Source organism: Leucopleurus acutus, assembly GCF_964270905.1.
Source record: "Leucopleurus acutus genome assembly, chromosome: 13".
Taxonomy (NCBI): Eukaryota; Metazoa; Chordata; class Mammalia; order Artiodactyla; family Delphinidae; genus Leucopleurus; species Leucopleurus acutus.
In genome coordinates this window covers 82,863,114-82,881,320 of record NC_139155.1, presented here as the reverse complement: position 1 = coordinate 82,881,320, position 18,207 = coordinate 82,863,114, and the positions used below count along the sequence as shown (strand labels likewise).

Below are 18,207 nucleotides of genomic sequence, written 5' to 3'. Positions count from 1 at the left end.
CCCTCCAGCCCCCAGCAGAGAACTGGCTTGTTTCCTTCACATCCTTCACCTGAGGTGGGGGGGGCCCTCCTCTAGCCCCAGGGTGCACAGGGGCTACCTGCTGCTGCAGTGCTGGGCCACCCAAGTCACTGCTGTTTCTTGTCAAAGGGGGAGGGGTCCCATGAGGGTCCTCATGGCCCCCAAGCTCACACACCTGGGCCAGGCTGGAGAGGTCCTCATCCTTGTGCTGCTGGAGCTGCGGAGAAAGGACAGAGAGGACCAAGGTGGTCACTCAAGGCCCAGGCAGGGGACGAGGCCCTCGGCCTCTCCTTCCTGGAAGGGGCTAACCTCCAGAAACATCTAGGCCTTCTCTCTCTGGGAGGCGGGCGGGGAGAGGGATCCTGCCCCTGCCATCCCCAGGCCAACGCTGGACACAGAGGAGATTCCCAGCCAGCGTTTGTGGAATAAAGAGCCCTGGCTCCTAGCTGGAGAAACTGAGAGCAAAGGGGTCACACGACCAAAGCAGGCCACCACTTGGGCTGGGCTAGAATGCTGGACCAAGGAGAGGGGTGGCCAGCTCCGGGCCACAGCCTTGGGGGCCAGTGTTCTGAATCCGGGCTCACTTCTTCCCTCCCCTACGGGGCTTCCTGAACGTGCTCTCTTTGGAGCCCGAGCCAGATACCCTTTTCTTGAAGTAGGTTCTCCACTTGTGATACTCCCGGATCACGATCTCAATGCGGCTTTTCCAGTACTTCCCTTCCGTGGTGATGGCCTGTGGGGAGACGCAGGGCAGAGTGAGCAGTGGCGCTGGAAGAGCCGCCCTGCCAAGAAGCAAGCGTCTGTCTCTGGAAGTCGGGTCCGGGCAGTCCAGCTCCGAGAAGCAGGCTGCCTGCCTGCGGCTTCGTCCACAGAGTGCGTCCCGCCTCTGCTGGGCCACGCCCGGCCTCTGAGTGAAGGGGAGCTTTCATTTCATGGCCCATGATAACCCAGGGGGCTTCGGGGGCCCAGGTCCTGGAGGCTGGACTGGAGCAGGGGTCAGACAGAGTGCCTGGCAGGGGAAAAGCACAGAGTTCCCGGCGCTGGAAGAACCTCCAGAGACCCAGGCTAGCTCTCAAATGCCCTTAGCCTCCGCCACGTTTCCAAAGGGTGAAAACAAACAGCCCGTCACAGAAGGTTCAGGTGGAAAGTGACCTCTAAGATACAGTTCAGCCTCCCCACTGTGCAGGGCGGGGAGCCCCTTCCACAGCAGCCTTGAAGACCTCTGGTGACGAGGCGTTCACGACGGCCTCCGAGAGCCCACCTCACTTTCAGATTCCTTTATTTTTTTTAATGGCTAGAAAATATTAAAGCAAGTCCCAGATATCCTATCATAAATCCCACATAATTTCACCCAAGAATACTTCACTGTGTGTTTCTGACAGTGAAGAATGTTCACCGTGAGTAATGCAATATTATTACCAGACCAAAAAAAGTGATATTCGTTAATACTAACACCAGATCACGTCCTATGGCTCCCAACTGTCTTTCATTAGGTTACTTTCCAAGTTTTCCCCTTTTCATGGTAACAGTGAGACATGCTTGGACAAAGCTAAAAAGATGCAGAAGAGTAAAAAGTGAAAGAAGAGTCTTTCCTCCTCCTCACTCTAATCCCACGAGGAAACAATTTCTGTATATCCTTCAAGACATTTTCTATGCATGTACAATCACACAGACACACGCTTTAAAAAATTAACCTGAAGATACTGCAATACTGTTGTGCAACTTGCTTTTATTCATTTACTATTTCTTCAACATCTTTCCCTCTCAGTATATAAAGATCTCGAGTTCATTCTTTAAGAGTTAAAAATGTCTGCCTTGTAAGGAGTCAAGATCCCTCCCCGTGGGACATCCCTGGTGGCACAGTGGTTAAGAATCTGCCTGCCAACTCAGGGTCCATGGGTTCGAGCCCTGGTCCGGGAAGATCCCACATGCCGCGGAGCAACTAAGCCCGTGCGCCACAACTACTGAGCCTGTGCTCTAGAGCCCACGAGCCACAGCTACTGAGCCCGCGAGCCACAGCCACTGAAGCCCGCGAGCCACAGCCACTGAAGCCCGCACACCTAGAGCCCGTGCTCCACAACAAGAGAAGCCACCGCAGTGAGAAGCCCGCGCACTACAACGAAAAGTAGCCCCCACTCGCCGCAACTAGAGAAAGCCCGCGCACAGCAACAAAGACCCAACGCAGCCAAAAATAAATAAAAATTTTAAAAAAGAAAAAAAGATTCCCTCCCCGTTGACTTCCAGAGAAATACTGACATTAAAAGAAAGTAGAGGGTAAGTCCCGGTTGGAGGACCCCCTCAGTCCCTGGGTCAGCCGGGTCTGAGAAGGCGGGAACCTCTGTGGGGTGTCAGAGGCCACCTGCCCTCCGCATCGCCATCGCTTCTCAGGGTCAAAACAGCTGCCAGGACAGCACAGCCCCAGCACCCTGTCCTGCGTCCTCCCTCTGTGGGACCCAGAGCCCTCGGTCCCACCCTTGTGAGTCACCTCCTCCCGAGTGAGGGCCCATCACATGCCAAGTACCTCTGGCCGCCGGTGCTCGTCCACTTCCACAGAGCCGTCCAGCGGAGTGACAAAGTGGCACACGGGGTTCTTGCGCTTCTCCAAATCTGGGCGGGGAGAGGGTGAGACAGCGTCACTGCGGCAGAGACCCCCGCAGGAGCTCCGCCTCTTCTGTTCACACCCCGCCCCTCAGGGGGGACCCTTAAGGGTTCTTTCCTTCTCCTTCCCTTGGAAAATGAGATTTCAGGGAAATAAAGGGGTCCAGGTCCAAGGAAAAGAGTCTGGCAGTGATGTGTGGGCGAGAAAGGGAGTCTGGCTGATCAAGAGAAACACCGGCCTGAGCCTAGGGGACCCCGAGCACGCCGATCTCCTGTAGAAGTCACCAGACCCACCTGTACCCAAGCCAGCTGGACACAGGACGCGGCCTGGGCCGGCATCGTCTCAGACCTGCTGAAAACAGGAACTGTTCCCCGACTCTCCAAATGTCACCTCTCGGCTGTACACCCGTCCCTCCTCCTCTGCCTTTACAACACTGAGCACACTAGGTTGGGAGCAATCGGCCTACACTTCTGCCTCCTGCAGACGCTTGGCTGGGCTCCCAGTGCCGATGGCAATAAGGGTCCAGTTCACTCGGATTTGGACGCACACAGCCTGAGAGAGACTTCTGTTTGACACACAATGTTACAAGAGCAGGCTCCGGGGCCCGAGGTGCAAAGGCCTCCTGGTGGCAGAACCTGGAGGGTCTCCGGCCCAGCCACGCGGCACTTACACTGCATGTACCATGCCCGCCAGATGGCATTGTTAAGCCGGATCTTGTCTCTCCACTGGAGCTTCAGGCCCTTGAAATTCTTCCACTTCGGAGACACCAACTTCCCACTGAAAGGTACAATGAAGAGGGGAAACTCAGTGGTTTCTCTGAAAATGGAATGAAATCACGAAGTGCCTCCCAATCCTTCCAGGCCTCAAAACTCTGGATTAACCCATGCAAGCCACAGGCTAGGCTTGATAGGATACACAAGGCACTTTAGGGTTTCTTCAAAGTGATACGGATGGGGTACAGGGGGCAATGGTGTTGGTATGGAGGAATCAGGATCGGCCATGGGTTGGTAACTGCTGGAGTGAGGTGATGCTACACGGGGTTCACTAATCTATTCTGTCTACTTTCTAATATCTTTAAAATCTTCCATAATTGAAAGTTAAAAATCTGCTGATTTTGCCTCATACGTGTATCAAATCATCACGTTGTACACCTTAAACTTAAACGTTATATGTCAATTTTATCTCAGTAAAGTTGGGGGAAGGAAAAAAGAAATCTGCTGACCACCGAACGAAAGCCAGCCCGCTTGAACCTGGTCTCGGCCACCTCCTTTGCCACCAGTCCCCCTGAGGCACTTACAGTCCAGGCACACAAACGTCCCACTGGCCTCAGAACCTGTGGGGCCCTCTCCTGCCTCCAGGCCCCTGTGCTTGCGTTCCTCACTCTGCACAGACCTCCCTCCGCCCCTGGCCACCCACTCATCCTTCCAAATGATGCTCAAACATCATCCCCTCCGAGCCGGCACCAGCCTCTCCCAGGCTGCCGCCAATCCCTTCAGGACCCCTGAGCACTGTTCACACCTCAAAGACAGCACTCATCCACTCCCCGTGTAGCAATGTGTCCCCACACCTCCTGCCACTAGACTGCAGCTTCTCGAGGGGAGGGCCCTTCCGGCATCCTCATCTGAAGCACCCAGTACAGAACTTGGCACAAGGCAGGGGCTCGTGTAATAATTCTTCGCTGAATGACTTAAACGGCCCTTGCAAACAAAGCTAACGGCAGGCAAGGAATGCTGCCTGGTGGCACAGGCTTCTCAATAGTTTAGTTTTTCAAGGGCTGTGCCAGGAGCCACCTTTGAGCAGCTGGCATAGGGCTTCCCCTCTTCAGATGGCTTGAGATGGGCAAGGCACGGTCACTGGTCCATACAAAGGGGGTTCTGTGGGTTCTACATCACTGCAGGCCACAGCCCTGCCCCTTCTCCAAACCCACCCAGAAATTCCATGTGACAAGCAGTCACAACATCTGGGGTCTTCAAAGATGCACTGCCTGAGCAGTAAACACTCCCTGAACCCAAACACCTGGTTTATCAAGCAGAAGCCCCTGGCGGTGCACCTGGCAAACCTCACGCCCCCCCCGCAACTCAACCCAGCACTGGCCCAGGCTTTGGAGGAAGGCTGTGACCCACCCCCAGAGGAAACGTCACAGCAAGTCCTTTGAGAATCTGAGGGACAGACAGACAGAAGCCACCTCAGCTCAAAGGGTCAGGGGTTTCGAGCCCGTCACATGCCTTCCTCCTCCCACCTCTCCCCGGTCCAAAGGCACTTCCACCCCAGCTGTCACCTACGTTTAACAGCCAGCAGCCCAGTGTTTCTGAGCCTCTGTGGCACGACTGCGTACTGGCTGTGAACTTTCACAGTCACTTAATTTCTCTGACACACCAGTTTCCTGGGTAAAATTACAATAACACCATTGCCTCCAGAGTGTTTTAATAAGGATTAAATGCGCGCGCACACACACACACACACACACACACACACGCACACGTTCTTAGACACACAGGACAGGTAAACCCTAAGGTAAAATGTAAAGGTAAGCTATTAATAACCACCTCAGTGATCTGGATTTAAGTTATTTTCCGAAGGCCTGGCTTTTAACACCTCCTGACTTGAAAAGTCCTCTCTTTCGTGTTTGCCACCACTGTCGTGGGGTGCCTCCTCCCCACAGGAAGAAAAGGTGACACCCACAGGACCCCTCTCGACACCAGCGAGCAGAGACCAGGGCAAAGGTCAGCCTTGACGCCCGCACAGCTGCAGAGCCACTCGCTTCCTCAGGGCCTGGAAGGCAGGCCTGGGTCCATCTACTCACTCAACAAGCGTTGAGGACCTACTGTGTGTCGTGCACACGCTAGGAGGGGAGGAAAAGGATGGGTGAGGCGGATGAGGTCCCGGCCCTCATGGAGCACATGAGCTGCTGAGGCATGAGTCCTGCCTACGTGCTGCGTGCCTCGAACAAGAGCAAAGGGCTGTGGGAACACAGTTGGCATAACTAACCCTGTCTGAGCAGTCACAAGAGGCGTTCTGGAGAAGGTAACATCTCAGCTGAGGCCCAGAGGATGAGAAAACTTCAGCTAAACCAAGGAGAGGCAGAAAGGCCTGTGCTGGTCCTTCTGCCTGGCTTGACGGCCCTCAGGACAGCAACACAGGTCCGGTCAAGGCCATAGAAAACACCCAGAATGGCAGGAGCGGGGGGGAGGGGGAGGCGGGGGGATGCTTCTAGGCCAGTCTGGAGGGCAGAGTATACACCAGAGTATATTGGTCCCACCTCTGGGCAAACCAACCCTCTTTCCCTTCCTCTGAAAGATCTTCCAGCAACCCGCTGTCTAGCCAGGCAGGGTGTTCCTGCCTGTTCCAGAAGAAAACAAAACAAAACAGAAAACCCTCCCTACTTTTTTATTTCCTTAAGGGAAAACAAAACTTCTCTATAATTGACAGCTTCCTTATGTTGAAGGCCAGGATTCAAACACCACTTTCTCTGTGTGTCTAGCAGGACCAGAATCCTGACCCGGCATCTGCCACCTGCAGACAGCTGCCGAGGACAGAAGCAGGAGAAGAGATGGGATGGAAAACGAGGACTCCTGTGGGGAGAAACTCTGGAGTCCTGCAACGTTCCGTTACTGTGGTTTTTTTTTTTTTTTTTGGCCGCACCGCACGGCATGTGGGATCTTAGTTCCCTGACCAGGGATCGAACCCGTGCCCCCTGCAGTGGAAGCGTGGAGTCCTAACCTCTGGACCGCCAGGGAAGTCCCCTGCAACATTCTGTTAAGGACTGACCACCGGGCTTAATATAAACCCACCCTTACTCCTGCTTTGTTACTTAAGACAAAGTGGCTGATGTGAGCATAGAGCATCTTCTCAGAGAAGTCAGACAACGGCAACAGCTTCAATTACTTACCACGAAGGGGGTGGGAAGATTCAGAGAGAGATCAAACCCTGGAGGCTAGAAACCAAATCTGATAGGGTATAGTTTGGGCTTCTCATCTTCTCAACTGCTGGGATGTTTCCCTCTTCCTTGATGTTTATTTCCAACTGCTATCACCCATCAACTGAGGCTTCTGTAATATCTCAACAGCCAACAGGCGGCGCTCAACCAACGCAAAGAAGTAAGTCTGCAACCAAAGCCAAAACCTAAAGTGCCCGCAGAGGTGGAGAGACGTTTCCTTACTGATGGGCTCCCTGGAGCCTTTGATGTGCTGATGTCACTGTCAATCTTCAACGGGGTGAGGAGACATTCCCTATACAGACATCCGAAGACAAGGACTGGGACCCTTTCTATGGAGGTACCCCAAGTCTAGATTCCCACGGAACATACAGGAAAGGCTGCTCCAAAGAGTTCTAAAAGGGACCGTGCGGCTCCTTGGTGGAGCTCCCTTGAGCAGGACGCCCACAAAGCAGCCATGATCGGATTCCTGCTCCCCTCAGCCCCGTCCCAGCTTCACTCGGCTTCCAGACACGGCTGATTGGGATACTTCCTAGTCTAACTCAGGGTTCTGCCATATTCCTTCTTTAAAGTGTTACCATTGGGACTTTCCTGGTGGTCCAGTGTTAGGACTTTGCCTTCCAATGCAGGGGGTGAGGGTTCAACCCCTGGTTGGGGAGCTAAGATCCCACATGGCTTGGGGCCAAAAAACCAAAACATAAAACAGAAGCAGTATTGTAACAAATTCAATAAAGACTTGAAAAATGGTCCACATCAAAAAAATCTTTAAAATAAAATAAAGTGTTACCAGAAACACATTATCAAAATTTCTAAGACCACTGGCAAGATCTCCTCCAGCCTTGCCTCCCAACCCCACCTCCTTAAACGCCTGGGAACCCCCACACACACACACCAGCTTCCTGATCAGAACAATGACCCTGATTCACCCCCCACTCTCCCAGTCTTACTCTGGGAAGGCCAGGGTCTGGGTCTGACTCATCCCAGCACAGTGCCTGGCACGTGGGAGGTGCGATTAAATATGGAATTACTGAGTACTAAACTTTTCCATAAAGAAAAACCTTCATCCCCACCCTGCCACAGCAGCCCTTCCTAGAAGACAGGTTCATGACACGGGCAGGAAGTCTACAGCACAACAGAAGTCTCTCTCAAAACTGCCATTGGGTGGAACGAGCAAACTGAATTTTTCAGAGGTCTGGCAAGAGACTGCTTTGGAATGAAAATTAAAATGCAAGCCTTGCACAGAGAGGAGCTGGAATTAAGAAGAACGGGGGAGAGTGAGACTGGGGCGGGAATTTGGGGTTCTGTTGGTCCCAGGTAGGATTAGGTCCCAGGTCCTAATTCCTGGCCAGACCATCTCTCCAAAAGAAAGCAGGCAACGGTTCTGGGGTCTACCGGTGTGGGGCCCAGACAGTGGTGGAGTCCTTTCATTTGGTCATGCAACCACATTTGCTTGTGAGGCAATACTTCTTCACCATTCCTGATGCTTCCTGGAAACCCACAGGCAAAACGTTCCAAGGTCTATACTACCCAAAGCACTATACATATTTAATGCAATACCTATCAAAATATCCATGACATTTTTCACAGAACTAGAACAAACAATCCTAAAATTTATATGGAACCATAAAAGACCCAGAATTGCCAAAGCAATCCTGAGGAAAAAGAACAAAGGAAGCATAACCGTCCCTGACTTCAGACAATACTACAAAGCTACAGTAATCAAAACAGCGTGGTATTGGCATAAAAACAGACACATGGATCAATGGAACAGAACAGAGTGCCCAGAAATAACCCATACACCTATGGACAATTAATCTTTGACAAAGGAGGCAAGAATATACAATGGGGAAAAGACAGTCTCTTCAGCAAGTGCTGTTGGGAAAGTTGTACAGCCGCATGTAAATCAATGAAGCTAGAACACACCTTCACACCATACACAAAAATAAACTCACAATGCCTTAAAGACTTAAATATAGGACAAGACACCATAAAACTGCTAGAAGAGAGCACAGGCAAAACATTCTCTGACATAAATCATACCAGTGTTTTCCTAGGCCAGTCTCCCAAGGCAATAGAAATAAAAACAAAAATAAACAAATGGGACCTAATCAAACTTATAAGCTTTTGCACCACAAAGAAAACCATAAACAAAACAAAAAGACATCCTACAGGGCTTCCCTGGTGGTGCAGTGGTTGAGAGTCTGCCTGCCAATGAAGAGATACGGGTTCGTTTCCCGGGAAGATCCCACATGCCACGGAACACCTGGTCCCGTGAGCCATGGCCGCTGAGCCTGGGCGTCCGAAGCCTGTGCTCCACAACGGGAGAGGCCACAACGGTGAGAGGCCCGCGTACCGAAAAAAAAAAAAAAAAAAGACATCCTACAGACTGAGAGAAAATATTTGCAAATGATGTGACTGACAAGGGCTTAATTTCTAAAATATATAAACAGCTCCTACAATTCAATAACAAAAAAACAAACAACCCAATCGAAAAATGGACAGAAGACCTAAACAGACATTTCTCCAAAGAAGACATACAGATGGCCAACAGGCACATGAAAAGATGCTCATCGTCGTTAATTATTAGAGAAATGCAAATCAAAACTACAATGAGGTACGACCTCACACCAGTCAGAATGGTCATCATTAAAAAGTCTACAAATAATAAATGCTGGAGAGAGTGTGGAGAAAAGGGAACCCTCCTACACTGTTGGTGGGAATGTAAATTGGTGCAGCCACTATGTAAAACAGTATGGAGGTTCCTCAAAAAACTAAGAGTAGAACTACCATATGATCCTGCAATCCCACTCCTGGGCATACACTCAGACAAAACTATAATTCGAATAGATATTTACTGGACTTCCCTGGTGGTGCAGTGGTTAAGAATCCGCCTGCCAATGCAGGGGACACGGGTTCGAGCCCTGGTCCAGGAAGATCCCACATGCCGCAGAGCAACTAAGCCCACGTGCCACAACTACTGAGCCTGCGCTCTAGAGCCCGCGAGCTACAACTGCTGAGCCCACGTGCCACAACTATTGAAGCCCGTGTGCCTAGAGCCCGTGCACCGCAACAAGAGAAGCCACCGCAATGAGAAGCCCACGCACCGCAACGAAGAGTAGCCCCTGCTCGCCGCAACCAGAGAAAGCCCACAGGCAGCAATGAAGACCCAATGGAGCCAAAAATAAAATAAATAAATTTTTAAAATAATAATAAAATAAAACAAACAAACAAAAACATTCCTAGGCCTGTCTCCCCCTTACTCCCTCCCAGCTAGGTGGAGTGGGTGAGCTACGGAGTGTGGAAAGTAGCACTGACATGGGGGGCCAGGCCCTTCTCCTTTCCTCTTGTGGGAAAGCTGCCCACTGAGGGCCCAGGCCCCTCCTGTTCTGCTCCTACAGAGAGAGCCTGGGGTCAGGGAGGCCTCTCTTAGTCCCGGGCTGCCTGGAAAGACAGTCTGGGGTTCCCTTATAAGCCACATCCTCAGCTTGATCAACAATACGGAGAATAATTTAGCCAGCATCTGCTGAATCTTTTTTGTTGTGTAAAATACATGTAACATAAAAGTTACTATTTTGACCATTTAAAAATGTACAATTCGGGGTGGGATAGGGAGGGTGGGAGGGAGGGAGACGCAACAGGGAAGACATATGGGAACATATGTTTATGTATGACTGATTCACTTTGTTATAAAGCAGAAACTAACACACCATTGTAAAGCAATTATACCCCAATAAAGATGTTAAAAAAAAATAAAAAATAAAATAAAAAATAAAATAAAAATAAAAATGTACAATTCAGTGGCATTCAGTACGTTCACAATGCTGTGCAGCCATAGCTGCTACCTCGTTTCAGTGCTGTTTTCATCACCCCCAAAGGAAGCCCTGTACCTACGAGCGGTCATTCCCCATTCCTTTCCCCCTGGCCTCTGGCAACTACTAATCTACTTTCTGTTTCTATGGATTTCTTTCTTCTGGACATTTCACATAAACAGAATGATAAAATATGTGGCCTTTTATGTCTGGCTTCTTTAACGTAGCACAATAGTTTCAAGGGTCATCCACACTGTAGCATGTATCAGTACTTCCTTTTTATGGCTGCATCATATTCCACTGGATGGCGAGACCACATTTTGTTTATTCTTTCATCTGCTGATGGACACTTGGGTTGTATGACATTTTGGCCACAGTGATGAGTGCTGGTGTGAACTGACTCCAGTTTTATTTCCCAATCGGCTCGGAATTCTGGTTAAGGGAGAGAGGTCTGATCATTACATTGGCACTGGGGACATGATGATGGGCAAAAACAACTGTGACCTTTGTTGGAGGGCAAGCGGACAACTGTCTATCAACATTTCAAAGGCACATCCGTCTGACTCACGATTCCACTGTTAGGAGTTGAGTCTGTAGACGCATTTGCACGTGGGCACAAAGTCATAAATAGAAGACATTAAACTGCAGTACTGTTTGTGGGAGCAGAAAGCTGGGAACAACACACATTTATATGTGCTGATGTACAGGCAAGACCTGCAAGATGTATTCAGTGAGAAAGAAAAGCAAGGTGCAAGATATACAGGATGGCCACCATTTGTATTTGCAGCAGGGAGATATGCACACAGACACACACACACACAGGAAGGGAGGGAGAAGGAGGGAGGAAGACAACCAGTCACTCTCAGGAAAGATACACAAGAAACAGGTAACAGTGAAGCAGTGATTTCCCGTTGGAGAGCTGAATCGCAGAATTAAGGGGGCTCAGTCAGAGAGTTAGTTTTCACTGTTTACCATTTTTTTAGTGTTTAAATATAACACAGGAATGTATTATTTTTTCAAAATAAACAAGGGAAAAAGACCAGGTATAGTCCAAGACTTTATAGGGCTTCTAGTTAACTGGGGAAGGAAATTAATCACATGAGCAGATATAAAACTTGTATACAAGTCAGTTTTGTGCACCAGATCCAAATATGAGGATAATAGCTAAGTGGTTTCTTTAATGAGTGACTGGATGAATAATGCTCAGACTGGTCTCTCTATTCCAGGATTCCGATTCTTTTTCTTCAAAAGAGCGGTCTCTATTGGCTTTCCCTGGGATCTGGGCCTGGTTCCACAGGCTGCTAGGAGCCAAAACTAACAGGCTCCAGACAGACAAAGGTTCATTGAGGAGCCACGGCGTGGGGAGCGGCCCTGCGAGCGGCATGGCAGGAGGAGGGCACCGTGTTCAATGGAACCGCCCTGGAGCCACGGGCCCTCCGCCCTGGGCCACCTGCCCAAGCAGAGTCTCCACCCGGAGAAAGCCTGTGAGGTTTTCAGGCCCTGCTCCCATGCCCAGGCGTGGGTCCTCTCTCCTGCACCCCAAATTCATCCTCCTCCTGGGTCACTTGGCATCTTGTTTTCTTTTTTAACATTCAAAGAAAGTCGTATTGGAGAAGCAGGATCAGAGGGCGCTGGCAGCAAGGCAGGAATGTGGGCTCCCAAGGTCCTCATTCCAGGTCTGTCCTGCTGACAAGGGGTGTGCGCGTGTGGTTTGTGTGTGGGGCATGCATGTGTGTGTGTGTGGGTATGTGGGTACAGTGTGGTGTGTGTGTGTGGTAAGTATGGTGTGTGCATGAGAGTGCGTGTGTGGGTGCGCTAGTGTGTCTAGGTGTGTGTCTGCTCACATGTGTGAGCATGTTTGTGAGGACTGTGATTGTCTGTTTTGTGTAAAAAGCAGGGAGTAATCACTTATATGACCATCAAAAATTAGAGCACCATGACGGGGTTGAAAGAGGCAAAATCAGGCTAGCCGCAGCGGTGACCCCCTGTGCCCTGACTGTGAAGGGCAGTGACGTGTCCCTGCTGGGAGTGCTCCCTCCCGTGTCCCAGCCTCCCACCTGGGGACAGACACCGCCATGCTTACACCATTCCCAAGCAAATGAGGAAAGAGAGTGGTGGTGGGAAAGAGAGTGGCGCTGGGCTGGTGACAACGGGAGCTGTCAGAGCCCCGCCTTTGGTAAAAAGGGTGCCGATGTCCCCTCCCCGACAGGAGAGCTGGGGACCACAGGAGGCGTGAAAGGACTGGGCCTGGTGCAGAATAAGTGCTGCCCAAATCTGGGGCATGTTGCTGAACACTGAAGTTGAGTCTTGGGCATGTTCCTGAGTGTTAAAGCCTGGAGTTTCCTGTCCGATTCGAGCCACCACTGGCCTTTCAGGCAGGAGCAGGGATGCTGGGCAGGGCACCAGTTAAAGCCATAACCATATGTCTATTTGCCAGGAGAGTAAACTTGAATCCAGAACCCAGGGTGTTCCCGACTCCTCTAGACTGAGGATGGGACCAGGCCTACAACGGGAAAAAGTGGTGTCTCACTTCAACTGCATCACTTGTTAATAAAATGCTTTTAAAAATCTGCATATTAGCTATGTGTCTCTTTTACTTTATGAGCTGTCTGTGCCCTCTGTCTTCTAAAAAACTTTTTATTTTGAAATAATTATACACTCACAGGAAGTAAAAAAAAAATAGTACAAAGCGTCCCATGGACCCTTTGCCCAGCCTTCCCCAGTGGTGGCACCTTCTCTAGATGTAGCACAACCTCAAAACCAGGAAACCAGCTTTGGGAACGTTGTTACTTAGACGACAGATCTTATTCAGTTTTCACCATCCGTTGAAGTGTCAGTTGTTTTTTTCTTGCTATTTTATATTGGTAATACTATAATATTAATGATATTAACGCTTTGTGATATTTCTGCCAATGTTTCCCCTAGGTTTTGGTTTTTACTTCTTTTTATAGCATGTCTTTGAATAAGTAGGTTATATTTTTGTGTAGTCATATCTACTGGTCTTTAGAATTTCTTTTATTGCTTCCCTGCCTGCCCACCCACCCTATCCAGAGATTTACTTTTCATTTTAATCTCTTTTTTAGCCTTTTTAGTCTTATCTGATTTTTAAATAAATTATATACTCACATTGAAAGAAAATTCAAACAACACAGAACAGTACAAAGAACAAAAGCAAAGTCACGTGCAATTCCACCACCTTGAGATCACTATTGTTTAAATTTTGGTGATAACATTGTGTAGTGAAGAAATAAGCTTATTCAAAGAGAAGTCTAGCCCTTGCCCTCATCTCCTGAGGGGTAACCTCTAGGCCGCTGGAATGTCCTGCCCAACAGGAGTATCTGCGTTTGTCTGGGGCTTTGGCCACAGGACAACCTCACTATGTAATTACAATGGGGGCTCTGGAGCAGGGGGTGTCAGTTCCAATCTCCAGAGGAACCCATGACTAAAGGTATCAGCCATCTCTGGAGGGTCTGGAGACTAGAGGCCAGCCACACAGACAGTGATCCGGCCCCCATAGAAACTCTGAAGACCAAAAACTCAGGTGAGCTTCCCTGGTTGACAGCATCACACATCGTGGCCGGAGGGAGGTAACGCCGTCCACTGGGAGAGGACAACCAGATGCACCACATTTGGACCCCTCTTGGACTCTGCCCTACGCATGGCTTCCCTTGGCTGATTTAATCTGAATCTTGTCCCTGAGATAAACTGTAAGCATGAGCATAACAGTGTTCAGTGAGTTCTGTGAGTCCTTCTAGCAATTACAGAACCTGAGGATGGTTTTGGGAACTTGCAATTGGTGTTAGAAGTGAGGGAAGTCTTGGGAAATTCCCCGGCAGTCCAGTGGTTAGGACTCCACGCTTTTATGCCGTGGGCCCAGGTTCAATCCCAGGTCGGGGAACTAAGATCCCACGAGCTGCGACACATGCCCAAAAAAAAAAGGGAGTCTTGTGGACTACTCTCTGCCACTTTGTAGTTGGCCCTAAATCCTTACAATATATATTTATTAGATTATGTATATATGTGTGTATTTATTCAGATTAAAACATATGAAAAAAGTATTTAAAGATATGGAATTATTTTGTTTTATAATTCACTTACGGTCATGGACATCTTATTATAGTTGTATACAGCTTTTATTGGTTACAAAATATTCCATTATATACATTTATCACAATCTACTTAACCACTTTTCAATAAATAGGATTCGTTTATATTAATGGACATACATTGTTTCTGTTTTTCACTATAATAAACATACTGCTTCGATGACCATACTGCTACTTACATTTTTGTGCAACTGCACGACTGTTTCTGTGAGATAAATTCCTAGAAATTGGAAAGCTGAATCAGAGGGTATTTGTACATTTATAATTTTGTAATAGTCAAAGAATCTTTCAAGGTTTATACTAATTTACACTCCTAATAGCCGTGAATAGTACCTACTTCCCCAAACAATTACTCAAATTAGTTATTTAAAGATTTTTTTTTTTTGATGTGGACCATTTTTAAAGTCTTTACTGAATTTGTTACAATATTACTTCTGTTTTATGTTTTGGTTTTTTGGTCCTGAGGCATGTGGGATCTCAGCTCCCTGACCAGAGATCCAACCCGCACCCCTTGCATTGGAAGGCGAAGTCTCAACCACTGAACCACCAGGGAAGTCCCAGTGTCTGCTAATCTTACAAACAAAAATTTAGATCACTAATTTTTAGTTCCCACTTATTAGTATTTTTTATGTTTATTGGCCATTGGATTTTTTAATGTTAACTGTCTGCATGTCTTCTGCTCGATTTCTGTTGTTTGAAAGCTCTTAATTTGGTGGAAATGTCTGCCACACACATGGCAGAGTTAATGTGTCCGTCTTGACTATTTATCTTTGCCTCGACTATTTCTGATGTGCTTTATTTCGCTTTTTTACTCTACTTAGCTTTTTAATGTATGGTGAGTTTTTGTTATTGTTTTAGTTGACATTGTTCATTAATGCAATCAAAATTTTAAAGTCCTTTCTTTTATGTTTCTATCTTTTGTGTCATAATTAAAAGGGCTTTTCCATCCCAAGACTGTGAAAACACTTATCTATGTTTTCTTCTAGTTCTTTCATAGCTTCACCTTTTACATCCTTTGCTCCATCTGAAAGTTGTTTTGGTTTCATGAAGATACTGGGATCCTGCTTCAGTCAATGGTTCCCACCTATTTATTCACTCAGTAATTCATCCTTCCCCTGTTAGACTAAAAAACCATCGCCATCATACACCACATTCTCATATATAATACCTGGGACCACTTCTGAGTACCCCAGTTCTTTTGGTGTTTTGTGCCTATGTTTTAAATGGTTTTACTTTTTACATTTAACTCTGACTCATCTGGGGGAAAAATCAATTTAGTTCTTTATACAGCTCACCAAATAAATTCCGAAAGGCTATCTGATTATCTCATCTTCCCTCACTAATTTATGACACTTCCATTAACATATATTAAATTATAATATAGCCGCCGCCATCTTGAATCGTGGTGTTTCTTCAGCGCTTCTGCAGGTGCCCGCGGAGCTGAGGTGTCGGGGCTACCGTTTTGCACCAGGAACTCTGGTCTGAAGGGCCAGGTGTGAGGCCTCTGCACGCGGCACCCTCTGAGCAAGGGAAAGCAGACAAAGCACAAAGGAGAAAGAAAAAGGTGACCTAATTTTAAGAAGACCTATGTGAGGAGGAGTGACTTCATTGCCTGTGCATTTTTAAAGAGTTTTTGTTTTATTTTATTTTGTTTTCTGTGCCTCGTGGAGATTTGGGGACTAGATTAAGGACCTCAAAATGATTGAAGAGGGACCTTGTCTGAGTTCTTCTTCTACCCAGAAGGATAAGGTCATTTTCTCCTGAGGGAAGTAAAGTGTAAGATGCCACTCCAAGGTCAGGAATGGACTGGCTGCTCTGAAGAGCCATCTTTGCATTGTTCCCGCGTCTGGCTACCCGCATGCCGCAGTCACCTCCGCCGGATGCCGGCAGCTTTACCGCCAGCGTCGTCGAACTCTTACTTTCTTTCTTTTTTTTTTTTTTTGAACATCTTTGTTGGAGTATAGTTGCTTTGCAGTGGTGTGTTGGTTTCTCCTTTATAGCAAAGTGAATCAGTTGCACATGTATATATGTTCCCATGTCTCCTCCCTCTTGCGTCTCCCTCCCACCCTCCCTATCCCACCCCTCTAGGTGGTCACAGGGCACCGAGCTGATCTCCCTCTGCTGTGCGGCTGCTTCCCACTAGCTATCTGCCTTGCGTTTGGTAGTGTGTGTGTGTCCATGCCTCTCTCTCGCTTTGTCACAGCTTGCCCTCCCCCCTCCCCATATCCTCGGGTCCATGCTCTGGTAGGTCTGTGTCTTCATTCCCATCCTGCCCCAAGGTTCTTCATGACCTTTCTTTCTGTGGATTCCACGTGTATGTGTTGGCATGCGGCGTTTGTTTTTCTCTTTCTGACTTACTTCACTCCTGCTTTCTTCTTAACCCGCTGCGTCGGATCACCAGCCTGCCCCATCATGTCAGATGCGGCCGCAGACACCGGCTCCAAAATCACCACTAAGGACTTAAGAAGGAAGTTGTGGAGGAGGCGGAGAGTGGGGAGAGGCACCTGCTCGTAGGAATGCTAGCGAGGGACATGGGGAGCAGGAGGCCGACAACGAGGTAGATGGCAGGGGGAGGGTGACGGTGCGGAGGAGGATGGACGTGACGATGAGGCGGATGACGATGTTGACACCAAGAAGCAGGAGACCGATGAGGAGGACTGGACAGCAAAAAGGAAAACTTAAACTTAGAGGCCACCGTGGCCTAGTCACCCTCCACTTCCCGTCTCAGGATCTAAACGTGGTCCCCTCCGAGGAGGGTCCCGCCTGCCCGCCCGCCCATGCGGGCAGCGCCACCCGCAGGTGACACGCGGTCCCTGCCACCCAGCCAGAACCACAACGCGAACTTGCAAGAGGGGAGGAAAAGAGAACCACAACTTCCAAGGCCCTGCTTTTTTTTCTTAAAGTACTTTGAAGAGGACATTTTGTTTGTGTTTTTAATTTGCGCTTCATATTTTTGCACACATTGGTGGGGGTCAGGCATTTTTAATGATCTCGGATGACCAAACCAGCCTTCGGAGCGTCCTCAGTCCTACATCTGACTTGACTTGTGGTGTGACCATGTTCATTATAATCTCAAAGGATGAAAAAAAACGTGTAAAAAAAGCAAAAACAACAACCAAAAAGCAATCTTACTCTGAGCATTCCAGTAACTTTTTTTGTGTATGTACTTAGCTGTACGATAAGCAGTTGGTTTGTATGAGATGGTTAAAAAGGCCAAAGATAAAACGTTTCTTTTTTTCCTTTTCTTGTCTATGAAGTTGCTGTTTATTTATTTGTCCTGTTTGATGTATGTGTGAAACAATGTTGTCCAACAATAAACCAGAATTTCATTTAAAAAAAAAAATTATAATATACACTAGGGTCTGTTCTTGGGCCTCATATCACTGATTCGTGTCGAATCCTGTCTCAGTATTACAGTGATTTAATAACTATAAATCTGTGATACACTTTACTACCTAGGTAGCGTTAGTCCTCAGCATTTAAAAAAAAATTTTATTTATTTATTTTGGCTGCCCCGGCTCTTAGTTGCAGCATGCAGACTTCTTAGTTGAGGCATGAGGACTTCTTAGTTGTGGCATGTGGACTTCTTAGCTGTGGCATGTGAACTCTTAGTTGTGGCATGCATGTGGGATCTAGTTCCCTGACCAGGGATCGAACCCAGGCCCCCTGCACTGGGAGCGTGGAGTCTTACCCACTGGGCCACCAGGGAAGTCCCTGGCCCCATCATTTTTTAAAACAAAT

The 18,207-nt window shown here is 48.3% G+C and overlaps 1 protein-coding gene across 6 annotated transcripts in view; it reads right to left on the bottom strand.

Moving 5' to 3' along the window:
- MLXIP (MLX interacting protein) overlaps positions 1-18,207 on the bottom strand; it is a gene marked incomplete at its 5' end in the record, with an annotated part of 57,877 nt that overhangs the window by 9,710 nt on the left and 29,960 nt on the right. For all 6 annotated transcript variants that reach the window (XM_082852510.1, XM_082852511.1, XM_082852512.1 and 3 more), the window contains 4 exons: positions 194-235; positions 662-751; positions 2,540-2,625; positions 3,288-3,394. In XM_082852510.1, the coding sequence (XP_082708636.1) occupies positions 194-235; positions 662-751; positions 2,540-2,625; positions 3,288-3,394 (325 nt within the window). The remainder of the gene's footprint in view (positions 1-193; positions 236-661; positions 752-2,539; positions 2,626-3,287; positions 3,395-18,207) is intronic.